The sequence below is a fragment of the Ammospiza caudacuta genome, chromosome 3, assembly GCF_027887145.1.
Source record: "Ammospiza caudacuta isolate bAmmCau1 chromosome 3, bAmmCau1.pri, whole genome shotgun sequence".
NCBI lineage: Eukaryota > Metazoa > Chordata > Aves > Passeriformes > Passerellidae > Ammospiza > Ammospiza caudacuta.
The window spans coordinates 31,531,962-31,552,855 of record NC_080595.1 but is presented as its reverse complement, the minus strand read 5'-3'; the positions used below and the strand labels follow the sequence as shown (position 1 = coordinate 31,552,855).

At 41.7% G+C, this 20,894-nt stretch overlaps 1 protein-coding gene across 1 annotated transcript in view; it reads left to right on the top strand.

Moving 5' to 3' along the window:
• Positions 1-16,092, top strand: part of PLB1 (phospholipase B1) — a 77,031-nt gene extending 60,939 nt beyond the window's left edge. Inside the window, exons 49-59 of the mRNA XM_058802287.1 lie at positions 950-993; positions 2,229-2,328; positions 3,683-3,734; positions 5,877-5,957; positions 6,978-7,043; positions 7,609-7,703; positions 8,865-8,946; positions 10,227-10,331; positions 11,393-11,488; positions 14,942-15,016; positions 15,506-16,092. Coding sequence (XP_058658270.1) covers positions 950-993; positions 2,229-2,328; positions 3,683-3,734; positions 5,877-5,957; positions 6,978-7,043; positions 7,609-7,703; positions 8,865-8,946; positions 10,227-10,331; positions 11,393-11,488; positions 14,942-15,016; positions 15,506-15,727 — 1,018 coding nt within the window. The 3' untranslated portion in view covers positions 15,728-16,092. The remainder of the gene's footprint in view (positions 1-949; positions 994-2,228; positions 2,329-3,682; positions 3,735-5,876; positions 5,958-6,977; positions 7,044-7,608; positions 7,704-8,864; positions 8,947-10,226; positions 10,332-11,392; positions 11,489-14,941; positions 15,017-15,505) is intronic.
• The last annotated feature ends 4,802 nt before the right edge of the window (positions 16,093-20,894 follow it).

The following is a 20,894-nucleotide window of genomic DNA, read 5'->3' as shown; positions in this document are numbered from 1 at the left end:
TTCTTTTCCTTTTTTTTTTTTTTTTTTTTTTTTGTGTGTGTATGTGTTAACCCAGCCTGATTGCTACAAGCGTGGTCCTGTGACACAGTACCTTTTAGCCTTTTGTCAGTCTGTCTGGAGCTTTTTTAAAATGTTGCTGTGATTTTTCTACTGCAGTATGTAATGCTGGAAGGTCTGAGTGAGTGTGAGTTGGCATGAACATGGCAAGAGCAGTGCATACATACTCAGTGAAGATGTTCCAAACACCTTTGCTATTGCAAAGTGGGCAAACAATGCATGTCAGAGGATGTGGAGCTCAATATCCATGCTAGAGTGGAAGGAAACTGCCTGCTCCCTATGGACACACATATGGTTGATAAGTGTGTGCATGTATACATTGTCCTCTTTGCTCTTTCTTCATCCCCTTGCATGTGTCTGCAGGCATGGATACTTTCAGGAGGGGCTTACAAATGGTGTAAGAGTGTGTTGGCTCTGCACACAGACAAGTTTTGAATGGTGAGGCAGAGGCTCTATGTAATCAGCATTGCAGCTTTGCAAATAGGTAGTTAATGAATATTTAATGCAGTCTCTCCTATGCTTAACTGTGTGCAAATGTAGTTTCAGTGAGGTAACGTGGAGCAGCTTTAGTGAGGAAATATGCCTTTCTGTGGTAGGTATCCCAGCATGTCCAGATGAAAAATCAGTTCTCCCAATATGGTCTGTTCCCAGCCTGAAGGCATAGCTTCTATCTTAGCACTGCCTTGCTTTATTTAATGTGAGTTATCCCTTCACTACTTTCCCTGAATTCCTGTGGTTTATCTCCTTATTCCTGTTTGAAGCAAGTATTTTTGGGAAGGGAGGGGGGAGGTTGTTTTTTCTTTCTTGGGCTGCTACAACCACATGTGGTGACAATAAGACAGATGGCTGCAGGATTAACCCTAGTGGGTGATTTTGTTCTTTCCCTTTGTAGTATTGGGGGTGATGACACTCTGGAGATCCAGGCTACTTTACCCAGTGAGTATCCTAGAAAAGCAAAAGTTGGGTATTACACTGAAAGTGGTTTAAGTAGATGCTAGGAAACATCTGGAAATGGTAATTCCTTGAAAATGGTAGGGATGTCCATCTGGTGTGGGTATAAGCAGTTCATGGGAGTGAGAGCTGAGATCCAGACTGACCTGATTACCTGTACAGTTGCTTCAGCCCCTCCACATCACAGGATCTGCATGTGATTGTATCATCCTTTTGGGCAAAAAATTAGGAGTAAGTGTGCTGAAGGTGACCAAAGTTCATGGCAGACCTGTTCCTCTCATGTTTTGTTTTGTGCTTTCCAGTGACTGACTGTAAGGTCTGTGGACATATGAGGGGTTATGAAACAATTACTAGTCCATCTAGCCAGGATTGTTGACAAAGTTGTGGTTCTTCCAGATGATTTCAAGTTGCTACATAGCAGTGGCAAAAAAAAAATCTAGAAGTACTATAAATTTTTGCCCTAGTGTTCTGTGTAATTGGGCCTGTAGTTGCCATAGAAACCATTAAGTGATCAATGTGACAATAAATTGGAAGGCACTTGGTTTACAATGGCTGCTCTATTTGTACGTGATCCGTGCTGTGGAACACTTTGACAATACCTGACATTGTCAGTAAAAAATCTGATGTGTTTTGCCTTTGCCTTGTACCAGGCATTTCACTGTGTTTGAAGAAAAATAGAAGGCACAATTCATTTATGCATTATAAATGAGATTCTGTAAAGAGGTTTCAGACAGCAGTACTATGGACACAGTAACAACCACAGTTTTCAGACATCATGCTTTCCCACTGAAAGTTTCAGTGAAATCTAGAAAATGAAAAAAATTCACTTCTCTGCCACAAATATTATTATCTAGCTGGGGGAGGGAGAGGTACAGGGCCATATTCAGGGCATCTGCTTCTGGTACGAGAAAGAAAGTAACCACGAATAGTCTGATAAATTCAAGACTGGAGATTTGCCCAAGATCCACCTGGGCAAATGCATCTCCTGGGCCACCAGGCCCTGGTTCCTCAGGCCCATGGAGAGAAATAATGGCAGTGATGAAATTTGGACAGTAACTAGAGTCTCCAAAGCAGGTGTGTCTCTAGTTCCTGTAAGTCACAGTGAATGAGGGGAAAACACAGCTCTGTATTCTCACCACTCAGTTGGCTCCTGCTTCTGCAGGGAGGCAACACTGCTGGCTGTATTGTGAATGGTTAAACACTGTGGTTTTCCTTTTAAGACATCTTGAAGAAATTCAATCCAAACATCTTTGGCTTCTCCACTGGCAGCTCTAAGGAAACAGCTGGATTCAACGTTGCAGAGAGAAATGCTGCAGCACGGTAAGGACAATCCCAAAGGAGTGAGAAGTGATGGGCTGGCAGGTTACCTTTGAGATGCATGACAGGGTTGAGGTAATGCTGGTGACCTGCTGGTACTCAGCATGTTTCTGTGATCTGATGTTTTCAATTGTGAGTTTCGGGGTCTTGGTTTTTTAATTCAACTTGGTATTTGGGGGATTTATTTGTTATCTTTTTCTAAATTTGACTCAAGCTTCCTTTCTTTATTTTATTTCTGCCCATAATTTTTGAGCCAATTCCTTAGTTATGCTTCTAATTGAAGCAGTACCTTTTTCTGCCCAGTGTTCAGTGTACAGCTTCCTAATTCACTGTCAGGCAATATCTTCAATGAGGAAAAAATTCATGAGCATCTCTTTTAATCCTTGAATTCTAGAGAATGTGTCTGAAACTAACAAATAGAAGCCCACTTCTACCTTAATAGCATTAAAAATATTATCCCTGTTTGCAGTGCAAAGGGAAAAAAAAAAAGGCAGCTGGGAAATAACTCTTTTCTGTTCCTGAAGAAAAAAATCTTCTAGTCTGTTAACAACCAAAACATGTAAGGATTTTTATGGGTTACACTGTGCCTGCTCCATGAATACTCACAAAATTGTTTCCAAAGCTTTTTGTGACACCTTTAACAACCATTAAATCTGCTGGAAAAGAGATTTAGGATAACTATCAAAGCCTGTATAGCTGCTAAATATTTCATAGGTTCCCTGAGCAAAGCTGACTCAGCGTGATCAATATGGTTCTAGGAATCCAAATAATGTAACTGCATTTGTGTAGTTGCTGGAGAGAGGCAGGGCTTATTAGCTCAAGCACAGTCGTCTTCTACTATATCAGGAGCTCATTTCCAGCTGGTGTCTCAGCATGGTTTGTGCTTTGGCCCGTGGATGTTGCATCCTGTCCAGAGCTGGACTGGGACTCTCAAGGCTGGCAGTCCCACAATACAAGCACTCTCTTCCAGCCATAAGACAAGCTGGATCAGGAAGGCTGGTTAGGTGCCCAGCTTTTGTGTCAGCACCAAACTCCCCCACTAGATTTTTGAAGCAAGTTATGTAACTCAATGTCTCTGTGCATCCGGGCATTAGAGTTTTTTCCCAAACAAAATGTACCAAGGCCAAGTCTGAGATGGGAAGAACTCATACCAATTGCCTGCCACTTGGCAGCCATCCCAACTGAAGCCTTTTCAGATCAGATTATTCACTTGTGCAACTTGGTCCTTCAGTGTTTGCTCAGCTTTTTGAGGGATCACTTTCCTTATTCTGATTTCTGCTGATCCTGAGATCCCCTGCAATGAGAAGGTGACGTGCTTTTGGAGCACACATCTGAAACCTTCTGTTCTCTCTCCTAGTGATATGCCAGCCCAGGCACGTGCATTGGTGGAGCTGATGAGAAGCAGCTCGGTGAGTGGGATTTGGGCCACACCTCCATGCTGCCAGGGTCTCTGGGAGATGTCTGTAATTAATGGGATGCTTCAGTCATGAAGAGTGCTTTACTGATGAAAGAAAAGTCCTTGCTGTGCTTTCCAAGATGAATGTGCCAGATGAATTACCCCTAATGTAGGCTGCAGTGCAGCCTAGAGATGTAAGGATGGTAGTGAGGAAGAGAAGAAATCTGAAGGCTCTGGTAAGATCACAGGATTGCTTTGTTGAGCAGCAGCCTTCAAAGTGAAGGTCATAAAGGCTGAGTGTAAAATTGCTGAAGCAGGTAGGTCTGCAGACCAATGTGAGTCACAATATTCACAACACTGGGAAGAAGGACTATGAAGTCTTTGCAGAGAAAAAGCCCTCTCAAAGTCTGGTTTTGAGCAGGCAAGTAATTAATTGGTGACCAGAAACCTCAGGAATGGATGAGTCTCTGTCACACCACTGTGACGGTGTTCACAGGGGTCTTAGGTTGAGGGAAGAGATGAGGATTTGACTCCATGTTTCAGAAGGCTTGATTTATTATTTTATGATACATATTACATTAAAACTATACTAAAAGAATAGAAGAAAGGTTTTCAACAGAAGGCTAGCTAAGAATAGAATAAGAAAGAATGATAACAAAGGCAGCTGTCTTGGACTCACTGTCTGAGCTAGCTGGACTGTGATTGGCCATTAATTAGAAACAACCAACATGGGCCAATCAAAGATCCACCTGTTGCATTCCACAGCAGCAGATATCAATGTTTACATTTTGTTCCTGAGGTCTTTCAGCTTCTCAGGAGGAAAAATCCTAAGGAAAGGATTTTCCATAAAAGATGTCTGTGACATACCGCAATCTTTTAGAGAATTAGTAGGGGATCTAGCATTGTGGACCAGTCTGCTGTGCCAGCTACACTGAGGGCAACAAAGGGCATCAAAAGCAGGAAGGGGAAGAAATCTGAGAAACCCAAGGCTGCCCTGCTCTGAGGGCTGGCTGAATTTGAGTGGATGACTGTCTGGGTGTGAGCTGTTGGTGCAGGGAGAGCATTCCCTCTAAGGGAACGGGAGTGTCAGGTGCTCCTTGGCTCAGACTGAATGGAAAAGGAAGGCACTGAATAAGCAGGATTTGTCAAAGCATGTGGCTCTCCATGCCAGAACTCTTGATGGATGCTGCATGCTCACCCCACTGTCAGTTACTCTGCATTGCCAATTGTTTGGCAAAGTGAAGAGAGCTGGCTTGGCTTTTCAATAGAATAGAAGAGGAGAGGCTGTCTGCTTTGTTTTGTTCACAGCTTTTTATGCTTTTTTTTTTTTAAAAGGGAGAGGGGTGTATCCCTGCCATAACATTGCCTCTTCATGAAAGTCTTTCTGAGCAAATTGCTGGTTAAAGAGGAGAATTCAGACCTGGGTGATTCCCAGGCCCTCCCTCTATTTGTGGGATCCTTTCGCAGATGTTTGTTATGTAAATGCACTACACTAAAAATAGTTGCCTTTGATTCCTTTCTTTGTACTGAATGTTACAAAATGTTTTGATGAGATCCAGCTCTCAGCAGCGCCTATTGTTAGCTTGTGGTGACGTGGATGCTGCAGCTGCCCTTATATGAGCTCAGTGAAGTCACCAGCCTCCTGGACTCTTCTATTTTAATCCAGCTGTCTGTTCCCTGGGGCACCCCTTGCCCCTCCTGGCCCGGGGTAATTCTTGCCCAGCTGGCAGGGATCCCCAGCATCTCCAGTTCCACAGCCACATGAGTCACTCCAGCCTCCATTCCCACATGGCTTTATCCCCACGCTGCCTGCAGTGTGCAGCCACGGCTGGCAAATCTCTGCTGTCCACCCCTGTTCTGGAGCTGACATTCATTTAGGGATGCTTGCTGCCACAGACACATTGCTGTGCTTGGTTGCCCTGACAGAGCTTGTCTGCTGAAGGGAATTTCCTTACAGAAGCCAAGGTGAATTGCAGTAGACTAGCAAACAGTTGAGATTTTCCCCCTGGAGAGATGCTTTTCTTTTGCCAGCTTAACTCAGCATACCTCCTTTGTTCTGCCCTACTGTCTGTGCCCATTTAGCCCCATTTGTGAATGTTACCTCTACATGCCTAAGCAACAAATGCTGCAATCTGTTTATTTTATGTGCCACTAGAAAATTAACTTCAAGGAAGACTGGAAACTGATTACCATCCTTGTTGGAGGCACTGACCTATGCCAGTACTGCTTGGACAAGGTTTGTATCTCTGAATTAGGCATGCTCATCCAGGCATTTGGCAGGTGACCAGCCCTGGAAACATAGCCTTTCTCTCTCAGGGAGCCCAAGTTCCTCTTTGTTTAAGAAGCACTAAGAAGTCCTGCCCCTTTCATCTTCATTGTATCAGAAACAAGTGCACAGCTTTTAATGCAGGAGCACTGCAGCTCTGGAGAAATGCATTATTTGAGTACTAGGAACCTGCTCATATTGAACAAAACACAAAGATTAGGCTGAAGAGTTCTCCCTGCTTAACTAGACAAAGTAATCAGTGTGGTGTCTCAGGCATGCGAGGGGACACAAGTGAAGTCTTCTGGAAAACATACCCACACAATAATTACTGGGGATGCCCAATTCTTGCTTCAAAATGACACCCAAAATAATAACATCAGTTTATATTGAAAAACATGTCTTTTCTTTAGCTGCCAGTGGTCATTCCCTCTGAAACTGTTTGTGTGGCACAGACTGGGGGTCTGTACCCCAGCTTGTTGAAATGACCAGGCACTGTTCTCTGTTTTGCTCTTTCCTTTACAGGCTGCTGCCTAGAGCCTTTTTCCCCACAGCTACCCCTCTATAGCTACAGTCACAAAGTTGTTTTGCTTATGGGCTTTGTGAGGTCTGACTGCCTTCATATCAGTTTCTCCAGATAGGCAGTTTGAAAAAAAATCTTCTGTTCATAAGGCAAATCAGTCTGCTATGGGTCCCATAAAAAACAACCCAAAATCCAAAAATGTGGTCAATATAGTCATTATCAAGGAAAGGCTCTGCCAAGATACCTCAGGATTTTCTACAGAGATCAGAGGAATATATTAATGGTATAAAAACATGAGCACTATATAACCTCTGTACATGTTCCAGTAAACTTCTTGATCTGGAAATATATCTGCCAACAAAAGAAAAAAGGAGCACCAAGTTGGTATAGATTCTCAGAGATCACCTTGTTGGTTCCTGAAAAAGAATGACTCAATTTCTAATTTTTTTTTTTTTTTTTATTTTTAATAGGAAACCTATTCAGTGCAAAAGTATATAAAGCACCTTCAGGACACCCTGGATATTTTCTATGAGGAGGTAAGCTTTTAAGATACCCTAGCAAGCTATGTTCCTGGCAAGTATACTGATGTTTTTCTCACCTCTGATGGACTGTCAGTGATTATGTTTCATACAAGGTCATCTTTCAAATAGCTGGAGTCAGACTGTTCTCCAGTGCTGCATTTCAATGACTGTACTAGCTAATGCCCTGAGAAAGAGAGCTGCAGTTTCAGAAAAACTGTGTGTTTGACAATATTTATGCTGTGGGCCAAGCATACCATGACCCTACAGCCACTTTTTTTGGCTAAACCAGCCATGAACAGTTTCATTTACCCTAGAGCCAATGGAAATGTCCCAGGGAGTGAAGCAGCATTTCAGCTAGTTTGTACTAGCTGCTGGAATTCTTTTGGCTGACATCCAGTGTATGTCTCCCTCCCTCCCTCCCCCTCCTTTTATCCATCATCCTTGCACATGCCATTGGCTTCAGGCAGTGCAGTTTGCACTGACTCCCTGACCCACGGATGGCACTCCTTGCTCTTTGTAGTGGTATCATGTTCTGTTATTTGTAACATGTCTGTATGTCTGGTTATTATAATCCTCACAGCTCCCAAGAGTCTTTATCAACATGGTGGAGATGCTGGAGTTCTCTGGACTGCGTCAAATCGCAGCAAGCTCTTCAGAGTGTGCCTTGGCAGCAAAGTAAGTGAGCAAAACAGCTCTTTGCCTATAAAGTGATATTTTTTTGGCTCGGTCTCAATTTCTACAGCAGGACATCCCCACTGAGCTTTCCAAGCTACGTGCATTGCTTCCTTTACCTGATGCACCTCTCAACTTTCTATTACTTCTTGCAATACTTCAACTAAAAACCTGCACCTGTAGATAGCAGAGTTCTCACTTCTCACCTGTAAAGCAGCATGGCATAGCACAAGTCAACATATGATTGCTGAACTTTGAAGGCTTTTTTTACCCAGCTGTCTGCTGGTCAGCAGCACAGGCTGACATCCCTGATTCCTGTCTTTGCATCCAGTGCTGCATTACCTCTGGTGCAGGCTGGGATGCATACAGCAGAGCATAGCCAGGAACTGCTTCTCACACCTAATGAAGGGGACCAAAATCTTAACTCAAAAAAGGTTGAGAGACTTGTTTTAGAAAGCAGCAGTGTCTTTAAAGGCATCAGAATGGATGTGAAAAGGCTCTTTAGTCTTGCAGAGAAAGGTATAACAAAGACCAGTAGTTGCAAGGTGATGCCAAATGAATTCCAATTAAGTTAGGCACAGATTTTTAAAAATACAAGTGATTAACTACAGGAACACACTGGAAGGGAAAATAATGAATTGATGGTCTTGCTCAATGTCTTCATATTTATTCCAAGCACATTCTTAGATGATGAATTTCAGTGAAGCACAAGTTATTACCTCTTGTTATGAAGGTAACATAATAAGACAGAGCGGTGCAAGGGCTCAGACTAAATAAAAATTTGTCTTTTCTAACTTTACACTCCCAGATGTCTGAAACTCTGCTGTAAGCCCATTCATAGGGTGGGTTTTCTTGTTATTTTAACACGCGTGATTTCCTGCTGATGTGTGGCACACTAAACACTTTTTTCATGTTTGACTCAAGAGTTACAGATCCTGCAGCTCTTTCTGCCTGTGGTAGGTGTTCATTTTGAAAAGTAATTCAGTAAAATTTTTTTCTTTTGTGAAATATCTGTCCATTTCTAAGCCACCAAGGTGGCTCTCCCTTCTGCATGTGAGCTTTGAGCACCTATCCTGAGCTTCTTGAAGCAGACACACAGTGCCAAAGAACTGTGAATAAACTATTCTAGAATGGCTTTTAATTCTAGTATTTCTTTTGTTGAAGGAAAGTTTGCCCATGTTTCTTAAACCCAGAGGAAAATTCTTCTGAATTACAAGAAATTAAGAGAGTTAACAGAGATTTTCAGGTAATGCATTGATTCTGTAAATGGTCATCTTCACTTGTGTCTCGTTATATTGCTTCCCTCACTGCCCTTCCTGTCGTGCATATTCTCAGCAGTACAGAGAGGGACAACTGGAAAACAACTTGGCTACAGCCTAATCAAAACCATACCCAGCTAACCAGTTAGTAGCAGTGCAAGACTTTCCACATTGCCTTCTGATGACCTTGGTTCTGAGCTGCATGCAGATGGAGACCAGTTCTGTTTCCAGCTGCTGTTTCAACAGCCAAAAAGGATTTAGTAATGATGGCTGCTTTGTTGATATGTGTTTATGAGTCCAATGAGTAGCTCACGTGAATTAACCTTTCACTGCAAGAGTGACAAATGACCTTGCATCAGCTGTTTTGTGGTTACTCTTAGCAGAAGAAATTAACTAAATCAACCATGGGCCAGCTTGCTATCTGAAAGTAACTTTTCATAGCCTCAGGCGTAAGATTCACTCAAAATTACCAGAGGCTATAAATAGCTATTGGAGCAGAAGCTTTTTCCATCGATGTTCTTATGAATACAGGCATCACTGTATCAGATCACATAATGTTCTCCACTCTGGCTCTGGCAATGAATCTGACAAAGCTCAAAAAATTCACCCTGGGTAATGCTTGTATAAGCCTACTAGAGGGGTCATTTTCCTTAACAAAGGGAGAGGGATTAGGAATGTTTTGAGATATGACCAGGATCATTAGCATTTATATCCATAAGATGGCAAGTTACAATAAGATGGGTTTTTTATTTGTATAAATGGCTGTGACCATAATTTTTGAAAGTGGCAGGTAATTTTTCAGTGTTTAAGCAGTATTTGCATTCAAGCACACCTTCCTGAAAAACCAAGTGCACTTCAGCCTCATGTTGGCATTCTGAACTCATTTGTCACGTCTAAAAATGTTGACCTTGTTCCTTATTTTTATACTTTTCTGCAAATTTTAATCTCATTGCAATTGTGCAGTTTTGGTTTCTATAAGTAAGGTTTGAACTATTTTTTTTTTTAATTAGTAACTTCGTATTTTTTACTTTTTTTTTTTGTTTGAATTAATGCAGCTTCTGTGCATTTTCCTCTTGAAAATCTCATGAACCAAATTATTTTCTTAGCCCTTTTCTTGACTGCTTTATAACATTTAGCTGGATTTACACTAACGATTTACAGCTTCCTACACTGAAAGATGTTTAATCTGCATGTTGCTGCTAGCTGACAAATGTAGGATGATCCTTGCAAGTAACTCCTGTGTTTTCGCTGATTACACTACACGCAGGCTGAAGCCCTGCAGCTGATCAACAGCGGTCGGTACGAACAGCGGCAAGACTTCGCTGTTGTCATCCAGCCGTTCTTCCGGAACACCTTGCTGCCCCTGGATAGTGTGAGTCCTGTTTTTAATTTCTCTTAAGCCAGTAAGATTCATGCCACAAGACTCTGTTTTTTCCTCTCTGCACAGTCTAGTGGCACAGCATGGAATCTGTGGTAAGAGTGAGGGAGGAGAAGACGGGAAGTCTCGCAAGAAGATTCACAGTCCTGCCTGTGAATCAAAATGGTTTTGGGAAACATTCATAGCATGCACCCATAAACAAGGCACCCTCTGACTTCTTCTGAACTGCATGTTGCTTCCCTTGTTGAGGAGGTTGGTTAGCATTCACCACAGTTTCCCGATTTAGGTTATGGAATGTGTTCAGGTTTTCTTCAAATGGAGACCAGCACTTGAGTCTCTGACTCATCCAAGCATGGAAACAGGAAGCAGCCTTTGAACCAAACACTGATTCTCCTTCTTTTCTCCAGCCTTAGCATTATGTATGCTGTGTGGTTAAGGATACAAATATCCAGCATGAATCCTCATCAAAACAACCCAGTTTTGCATAGTATTGATACTTTTTTCATACCATGCCCCCCTTTTTTTTTCGGTCAACTGAAAAGGTCAACCAATGGTCACCATACAGATAGTGATGAGGCAAATTCCCCCTACATTAAAGAGACATTTACCACAGTTGGATAAGCCCACTGTTTTTATTGTTGTCTGAAATTCAAAAGAAATTTCGACACTTGAAATGTTGTAAGTCTGAGTCACAGAAGTTTAAAAAGCAATAATAAGCACTTTTCTATCAGTTCTGTACAAAATGGAATGTGGGTCAATGGCAGGGTCTGTGTAGCAGCTGTGACTGTTGGCTTAATGATAAGTTTAGTTTTGTTATGAAAATTTTTGTGTGAAGTTGAGCAGGCTGCATTACACAGAAGGTCTCAAGGTGCAGTAATCAGCTCGTAGTTTGGAGCACCTAAGTTTATTCCCAGTGTGAAAATGTGACCATATTGCCTTTAGGAAGGTATCAAAAGTGTGAAGTGGGTATATCAAGTACAATACACTATTAGATATTATATGTCAGATCTCAAAGATTGAAATTTGCTGAGAAATAATTTTTGCTTTTATTGCAGACTAGCAAGCCAGATATGAGTTTCTTTGCTGCAGACTGCTCTCATTTCAGTGTAAGAGGCTATGCTGAGATGGCCATGGCTCTCTGGAACAATATGGTAAGAGGCTGCAATTTAGATCCCTATGTGTTTGTGGTAGCAGTATCTAAAAAGATCATGAGAAAGGTGTCCGAAACAAAAGAGTAAGCAAGACATAAAATTGATATCCTAACAAGAGGGGGTTGCTCAACTCTAGGTTCTTCTCACTCTGCATTGATTAGCAATGTAATCTCAAGTGATAATATTGCATGAAACAGTGTAAGTCTTTGCTCATTCAAAATGGGAATTCTCAATAGTCTTAGTATAACAAAAAATTCCTTTCTGATTTGGTAAATAACTTGCATTAAAACAAAAAGTCAGCCTAGTTAAACATTCAGTTCTGTAGGTTTTCTGAAAATGTCTGTTCAATTATCTTGCCCTTCTTCCCTGAATTCTGTTATATTTATTAGGGAAACCTATATGTGAGTGAATTTTTGCTGCCGTTAATAGTGTGGACATGTTGTACCACCCACTCTTGTATCTGAGGCAGTTTTAGTAGAGCCACTGAAACTAATGGGTGGCTGAAATCAAACTTGAGATGCTTGTAGTCACATTCCATCTGTCATTTTGGGGGAAATTAATAGCTTTTGAATAGTGTTGGAAGAAGGTGTTAGAGGTGCATGCCAGACTTGATAATTCCAAGGGCAAAGTTGCTTTCAGAAACATTTCCCCACATTGGAAGGAAGATCATGGCATTTTTATGCCACAGCAACATTTCCTCCCCTTGTTTTTTAAACACCAGTAGCCAAATACATTGTGCTGGCAGGAATCCTGCATCCTGGTTTGCACAAGTAAGAAACATAAATGGAGGGGAATTTCTTTTCGGTCCAAGTATAAGTTTGAGCAAGGTAAGAAACTTAGAGGATACCCCAGAATGAGCTTGAAAATAAGGACTGGAAAATGCAGGGCAGGAATCTGTGCAGCTGCCCAGCATAGCATATGAGCTGTAGGTCCAGGATTATAGAATGTACAATGCAAGCACATGCTTGGTGTAATTGATTTGTGCACACACAGCAAATCTGCCTGTTTTCCATCAGGTTTCCCTGTCTGGGACTCCAGATGACAGCAGGCTGGTAGGCTTCACTCTGCTTCATAGCTCAAACTGGGCTAATGGTGGGCCAGAAACCCCAGGCAAATGTAGAAAAATTCAAATTGAGCATGGCTGAGGGGTTCAAGAAGAAAAAAGGGGACCGTACCTGGGCATATGGCAGTCTTAAATTGGGTTTCTGTTGCCATGTGATATTCCTATTGGCCATTACTCATTCCTGAATCACCATCAGTCTTTTTTCCTATGCCACCAGAGGTTTTTTATTCTGTCCAGACTGTCATTCATTTCCTACGCATAAATGGATATTGACACAAAGCTTTCTACTGAGTGGCAGGGATCAGGTTCTTACTGATGCAAAGCACAACTATTCCCTCCCTTAGAGATCTGTTGGCCTATGCCAACTGCAGACATTACTGTTTACTATTTAAATCTAGTTCTTGTAACACATCCCTGCTTTTCCCTTGCAGTCCTTGTACGGCAAGGCTGTGCAGGCTTACTGTAAGGCTGTATTGTTTCCCTGTTCCCTGAAAAGCTCGGCAGGCTGCAGGCGTAGGGCCAAATGACACGGATTCTTGTCAGTGCACATAAAGGGCCAGACTGTGCCTGGCCACTGTGGGGGTATGCAGGGGCTGGGATGGCTTACAGTCTCTCCCTTGCCATAATGTTCTTTGCTGTTTTGGCTTTGTGCAAAACAAAATGTGCTCCTGCTCTCTCAGCTCAGAGGAGTCTGTAGTCTTAAGGGGTTTCCCCTGGTCCCAAACCCACCTTCTCAGGTGTTTGGCCGAGGTGAAGAGAGACGTGGGCAGAGGGTTTGGTTTGTGTTCTGCCTCCATGCTTGCCACATGTTCTAGAGGAGCTGTGGGTTTCTTCCAGAACTTGTCCTGTATGCTCATGGACTTGAGGATAGTGTCATCTTCTAAGCCCAGAAGCTAATGCTCCTGAAGAACAGATTGCATAGAGATAAGTAAGCATGGGTGGTTACAGAATTTTGCATTTTATCATCTTTTGTCTAGGCTCTGTGCCAGAATCCTTACCAAGTGCCCTGGCATGGGAAGAATTACAATTATCTACAAATAACCAGTTGCACCTCAGGCAGAATGCTGCAAGATATGAGCCACACATCGTACAAATAACAGAGCTGTTCCCTTTAAGTACAAAAAAACCTACCAAATTCAGTCTTCACTGCATTAGCTGGTGGGTGGGCCAAGTGATTAGGAGTCATAAAAGAGTCCATCAGGACCCTACAACAATCAGCAAAACTTGGCATACTGTTCTGCTTGTAATCTTCTCTTCCCTGGTTATATTTTCTGTGGCTCGTATATTTTTATTTTTCAGTCTTTGCAAGCTTCTTTCTGTTTTTTAATTTTTTTTATTAAAAATGAACAAGAGAGAGAAAGTATTCTCAGTGTTTCCATATGAGAATCTTCTCGATAATTTTTTTTTTCCATGTCGTGTGGGTCTTGTTGCTCTATTGTTTCTCTTCAGTATGCAGCTGACACTTTAATCCCTTGAGGACAGTAAATGCCTGTATGGACAATAGCAGAAGCAACAGCCGTCCTCTGTGATGTATTCCCAGAAGTGCTGGATGACAACTTTGCAGTTCTCTGTGGACCAATCTTGTAGTCATTACTTCAGGCATGTCCATACAACAGTTGTAAACACTTCAGTTAACACGACTGAGCAAGCCTCTACTTGTAAGCTTAACTATGGCAACCAGTGGTATGTGCACTGCTAGCCAAGCACAACTGCCTGCTATGAGCCTGGGCGCATTTTATGTTGGGTTGGAAATGGGCTCAGGGTGAGCCTTATGGTCAGCTATTGCAACTTAGATGCCAACTGATAATATAAAAATCTCTCTGTAACTCACTTCTTGCAAGATTGTGAAGCCAGCCTCAGCTAAAATTCCCAGGGAATTTCTTGTCTGAGTGCAGACTGAAAAGGTTAAATTGTCCCATCCTCTCTCTGTAACTCTGTAATTTCTGAAGTAACTCCCATCACCATGACACCTAGGCACCTTTGTGTAAGTAATGTGCTAAGTAATATGTCTAACATCTGTCATGTGGGTTTTTTCCTTTCCTTTCCATTGCCGTTTGAGACAAGTACATGGCAGAACTGGGTGTAATAGTGAACCACTTTGCTTTAGCTGAATATTAAAATGTATTGTATTCAGAGCAATGCAAAAGGAAGAAAAGTTTTCCTATTCCTTGCTTCTGAGGGAGTTATTCTGCAGCCAGTACATCAGATTCTCAACGTCTTCTGTTCACAACTGTTAAAATGTTTGCAAACTTTCCTCTGCTCCTTCTACCACACTTCTTTGTTCCTGCAAGCAACAAAAATTGGGTAAGAAGTTATAACTGTCTGAATCAAGAGAGTCTGAGAAGGAAAAGATTCATCATTAAGTTTAACATTGCTTTTCTCTTCTTCAGCTGGAGCCAGTTGGTGAAAAGCAGACTTACAACAACTTTACCCATGACAGATCAAAACTCAAGTGTCCAAACCCTGTAAGTAAAGGTCAAGGTGCTCTCTCCATTATTTACCTCTATTTTTTCCTCCTTTCTTCACACTGCTAGAGCTCTTTAAAAGAGTACCTTTGTGAAGGTTTCAAATAACTAAAATATATTTTCCTGTTTTGTTACAGACAGGGAAATCTACTTAAGATTTAAGACAAAAAGCTTTATCCTCACTGCAATGGAAAGCCTTTCATTAAAGCTAGTTCTAATGAGTCTGTTGTATTTCCATTTGCTTGTTTGCAGCAAGCAAATTAGGAAGTGATGCCACCACTCGTGATTCTGAGGTGGCTTCTTTTTTGTGTTCTTGAAATTTTCAGACAATAGAGCAGGAGAGGGTTTGGGCTAAGATAGAGAGAAGGCAAAACCAGCTGATTGTCTAAAGATCCACCATTCTTCTCTGAGAAGGGACAGTGGCATATTTTTGGAATGCTGCCTGTTGAGTGATCTGTGGTCAATGAAGCCTTTGCTCTCCCTTCGTAGGAGAAACCTTTTCTTTTCACGCGAAGAAACAGTGGATTTGGAAATTCAGATGTCAACTTGGAGAACACAGAATCTTCAGTCCCCTACTGGGCTGTCATTGTGACTGCAGTAGCTGGGGTCCTGGTGGGTTCTTTACTGGGCTGGGCTGTGTCACGAACAGGAACCAAGAAGCACCAACGTACGGCTCTCACAGAAAACAATGTGAAAACAACCCCTCTGTAACACAAGTGGAACAAACATCTTTCTCTGATGAGGCTGCTCTCTGCTGTGACTCAGAGAGTGGCAAAACAAAAAGCCTCTTGGATATGAATGAAGCTTCTTGGTTGCCCAGGGATTTTTGTGTCAAATAACATCGATCAGTAATGTATTTTAGAGTTATATTCTGTGGACCAGTCAGTGGAGGATGAAGTTCGAAGTAATGCTGTGGTTTTGTGCCACCATGCAACTGAGTACCACACATCTGTTCACTCAGTCCCCCCCATGGGGATGAGGAGGAGAACTGGAAGAAGGTAAAACCCATGGACTGAGATAAGAACAGTTTTAATAACTGAAATAAAGTAAAATGTAATAATAATAATAATTATAATAATAATAGAAATTAAATGGGAAATAACAAAAAAGAGAGAGGAATAAAACTCAAGAAAAACTAGTGCTGCACACTACAATTGCTCATTGCCTACTGACTGATGCCCAGCCTGTCCTTGAACAGCAATCAGCCCCTCCTGGACTTCTTCCCCCACTCTATATAGTAAGCATGATTTTCTACGGCATGGAATATCCCTGTGGCCAGCTCAGGTCAGCTATCCTGGCCAAGCTCACTCCCAGCTTCTTGTGCTGGCAGAGGACAGGGAAGTGGAAAGTCCTTGTTTTAGAGTAAGCACTACTTAGCAACAACTAAAATATTGATTTATTATCAACATTATTCTCATATGAAATACTAAACACAGCACGGAACCAGCTATTATGCAAAACATTAACTCTATCCCAGCTGAAACCAGGACAAAGTGTTAAAAGATTTTTCATTCTGGGGTCCAATTCTCTGTTTCATGAATATTACTCAATTGCACAAAGCAAGAACATCTGTTCCTGCATCTTTGCTTCTTAATTGTGCATCTGTCCTTTTCTCTTATAAACCTCCATTTAAAATGTTAGAGACAAGTCTGTGATTGCAACCTGGTATTCTCCAATAGTGAGATGTGACTGAGATAAACAGCAGCTGCAATTTCTCATATTATATTCCAGCAAGACCATTGTGTTGAAGGTGCTGTAGTGATTCTTCATGGGCAAGTACAATGCCATGGAAACATCTTTAAACTGGTTTCCGAATGACTTGGATCCATATGGTATCCCTGGTGCAGTGCTGGGCAGCACAAATAGAATAACTCTGCACTGCCTTTGACTCCAGGCTCCTTCCATCTGGGACTGGGTCAGAGCTGGGCTGTATCTGCCACTTCTCCTCCAGGGCTAAATAGCCCAGGGACAGTCTTGTATCCTCCTGCCCTCCCCTGCATGGGAGCTGGTTTCAGAATGAGTCTTTTTGTGATGGATTTATTAACTAGTATCTAGTAAGTAAGTAAAAATGTTGTACCTGCAAACTAGCTTGGCTTAACCCTTCTCATAGGACCTTTTCTTGTGTTCAGGTCTCCCAGGCTGGAGACTCCATGCTTATTATCCACAGAAGAGTTTGCAAAGTTGTTTTTCACCTTTTGTTTTGTTTTGTTTTTTAAATTCTAATCAGGAGTTCAGAGACCATCCTTTTTGGAAATTAGACTTTCCTTGTTTTAAACCTCCAGTCCAATTCTTATAATCTATGAGTACAAAAGGTTCTTCACAAGATCTGCATGATCTTGTTTCCCAATATCTTTCTTATTTCCTATGTTAAATACATAACCTTTTTAATTTTATTGAAGCCAAAGTGAGGTTTGCACTGGTGCAATTTTTTGTGATGTGTACTACGTTTCCACTCCTGAAATGCAAATGAGTAGAAAATTATAATGCTTCCCAGAAGAAAGTGTTCTGGGTTTCCTAAATTTACTATTTTGCATGCAGAAGGTGTTCAGACTTCTTCCATTTCACTTCTGTCAGTGTCCTCGCTAAGATAAAAAGAGGTGGGCAGAGTACAACTTACATAGTCAGGTTTCAGGGGCTGTAGTTGCAGTCACCTGTTCTTTGATCTGCTCTCAAAGGTAGGGCTGTTAATAGTAGGAATTTTATTTACCTGCATAAATAAAAGTGTCTGTGAGCTCTACATGCAGCGCAAAATGGGAATATATTTAGAATGTGAACCAGGGGCAGTTGCATCTTGTTCCAGTGCAGCACAAGGCTGCTCTTCCCATCCCTGTCTTAACTGTGCCTCATTAAGTACCTACCTGGAATTTATTTAGCTTGGGAAATGGAAGCAAGCATGACCTCCAACCAAGAGACAAGACTTCAGTGTATTCCATAGCATCTATGCCTCAGACACATTGCCTCAGAAAAATATATGCCTCAGAAAAATATAAGCCTCATGTGTGAGGAAGCTGAGCAAATAGCCAAAGGCTGCTGGATATATCTCATCCCTGAATGTTGTTCTTGTGAGTTGTCTTCCCTACTGGGAAATTTGATAGCACTGCTCATACAACTCTTGGCTTGGGAAGAAGTAAAAAGATAATAGTTCTCTAAAGAACCTTTCATCAGTACTAGGTATTTCAAAGGAAACTCAAGAACAGTAGTTCAGAACTGATTTGCCTTTCCAAATAATGTCTGCATGCATGGGAGTCCTGGAGCATGAGTTAGAGTTACAAAATGCTGCAGTCTCTCACATCAGGCTTGTCCTGCCTAGATATGGGTACAAGTGCTTCTTGGGTTTCATGCTTGTGCCCCCTGCTAGAATAACTAAATGTCCGCTTTTCTCACTTAGAAAGCTAAATTTTGTTCTGAGCTTCTAAAACTTAAATTGTAAGAAGGGCAGCCCATTGGGAAGTGAGAGGAAAGATGGCTCTTAGCTCATTCTCTGTCCTGAAGGATTCTAGAGTGGAAATAATTCTTGTGCAGGAGCCTGGGTGATTCTGCTTTTGAATGGTGAGCTGCAGTTCCCTGCAGTATTTAGCCCTGCAAGGAATGCTGCCTTTAATAATGCTTTTGGAAACCAGGAAACCATCAATCTTAAATTTTATTGACTCTGTTCTGATAATGCAACAGGAGACTTCCCCTGCTTTCTGTAGCTTTGGTGTCTCTTTAATGCACAAATACAGTAGGAGCTGGAAGAGGAACTGGCGTGTTTTTATTTAGTCTGTGGAAGTATCTTCTGGCATCTTTCTTCTGTAGACTCAAGTATGTGGTGAAATGCACTGGCATTAAAAAAATAGATCAGGAAAGATGCAGTTTGCAGCTGTTCCACAAGCAAAATCATTTCCGTGAAGATGTTACTGCTGAACATTCCTTCCATGCTTATTAAGGTAACATGGATCTGGAATGAATGACAACCAATTAGGTCTGGATACTTTGCATTCAGTATCATGTTAAATCAGGAAGTAATCTTATCTGTCAGTTGTCCATTCCTCCTTTTTTTTCTGTAAGGACATGCCCTTGGTTTCAAATGTCCTCATGGCGGTTTGCCTCAGTGGATGCTGAATAGACAGATTGCCTACTGAAGCTCAAGAGGAGAGGCTTAGAAGAAACTTTAAATCTTTATGGAAAAATTGATCAATTGGATGCCATTTTAGCCAAGGATTTTGCTTTGGCCAGTGGTGGTCTTGCCCACCACTGAAAAGAACCTCTTCTTTGTGATTTTCCAACACCCTGAGAAAACAGGCTTTATAAATGCTTCCCCTGGAGAAGAGCCACAGCTCAGCCCACATGAGTGGTCACTATCCAAAGGACCTTTGTGGGTACTGGCCAACAGCTCAGGTTGTTGAGAAGGACATTCGGAGTAAATATTACACTGTTCCCTGGTCCTGAGAAATAATCTGTTCTTCAAACAGGGAAGAGATGAAGCCTGACAAGTGTTGGCAAACGTTTGCCTGCAGCCTCAGCAGTTCTGGAGTTTAAATTCTGGCCTTCTTTGTTGCTGCTGATGGACCTTCCTCTCATCATGGTACAGTGCCTGCATTCTGCTTTGTAAGGTCTTGGGTCAGTTTGCCCCAAAATCCAGTTTAGGTGTTCAGTGAACTTAAAGAAGAGAGGGAAAGTTCAGAAAAAACATCTGCAGAGAATTTAGCACAGCTTTGCAGATTGCTAAATGTTTCCTCCCACCACCTTCTAGGTGGTGAGATGTGCTAACGACAAATTATGTCATTTTAACAACTAGGCAGTATGTGATAGCCTGGGACAGCTGGGCAAGAGTTTTGTTACTTTGAGGGATATTTTGTTAAATCACTGAGGTGAAACAACTCCACCTAAAGAAAGGAGAAGCTCTGGATTTTTACAGCTCTTCATATTTGTGATTTATGCTTCCTGGAAAACTTAAAGAATTTGCTATCGGAGGATCATAGATTTACAATGCTTGCTCTTCTCCCCCCACAAGCACCCCCTTCTGTTTTCAGAAGGAGGGTATCTGGGATTTTGGGGCCAGCAGGACAAAAAAGTTTATTCATAAAGTAGTTTCTATATTACTTAAATAAAACAAATTTTCTAGGTATCATAGATCTTTGAGCACACAGGGAGGGATGCTCCTGCGAATTATTGTGTCAAAACAAATTCTGTTCCAAGTACCTGGTTTGCTCAACCATGGACCTGAGAAGCATCTCCAGCAGGAGTCCAGGAGTCTGTATTGAAAAAGGAGGTGGTGGAAGAAGGAGGAAGAAAGACTGGCATGTTTTATCTTAGCACTTGCTGAATATCTTCCATTTAAGTGTCCTTGCCACCACTTAACTTTGGTGGATATCAGATGTTTCCCCATCTTTCTGAGAATGGTAGATTTCTCATGCTTGTTTTGAAAATTGTTGACTTTAGATGCTTTTGATGGCCATTCTAGCAGAAACAAAAAAAAAATCTGGTCTGACCATTGGAGAGAACAGTACTCCAATGCAAAAGACAGAAAAACCACACGACTTGAGCAGTTTTAGAAAATAAATCCTATTTAACACGGTGAGCTTATTTAAGGGGTGGTTGGAACCACTCATTGGCTATAGGAAGTTTCCTTATGTCTTTCCATTTCTGTGATCTATGAAATTGTCACTCATGATGAAGTCATTACTGCATTAAGTTCACTGAGAAAACATCATTTGCTGAACTGCATGGGTTTTCTCTAATTGCAGGCCTTCAGCAGGATTTGTAGAAGTTGGGTATGAAAGTGTGCAAATGTTCTCTGTTGGATGAAGCATGGGATCCATGAATGTTTTTCTGTGGTAGTGTGCTTTTAGTTTCCAGGCCTTCTGCTTCCTTGCAAGAAGGATTTAATAGTCCCTTT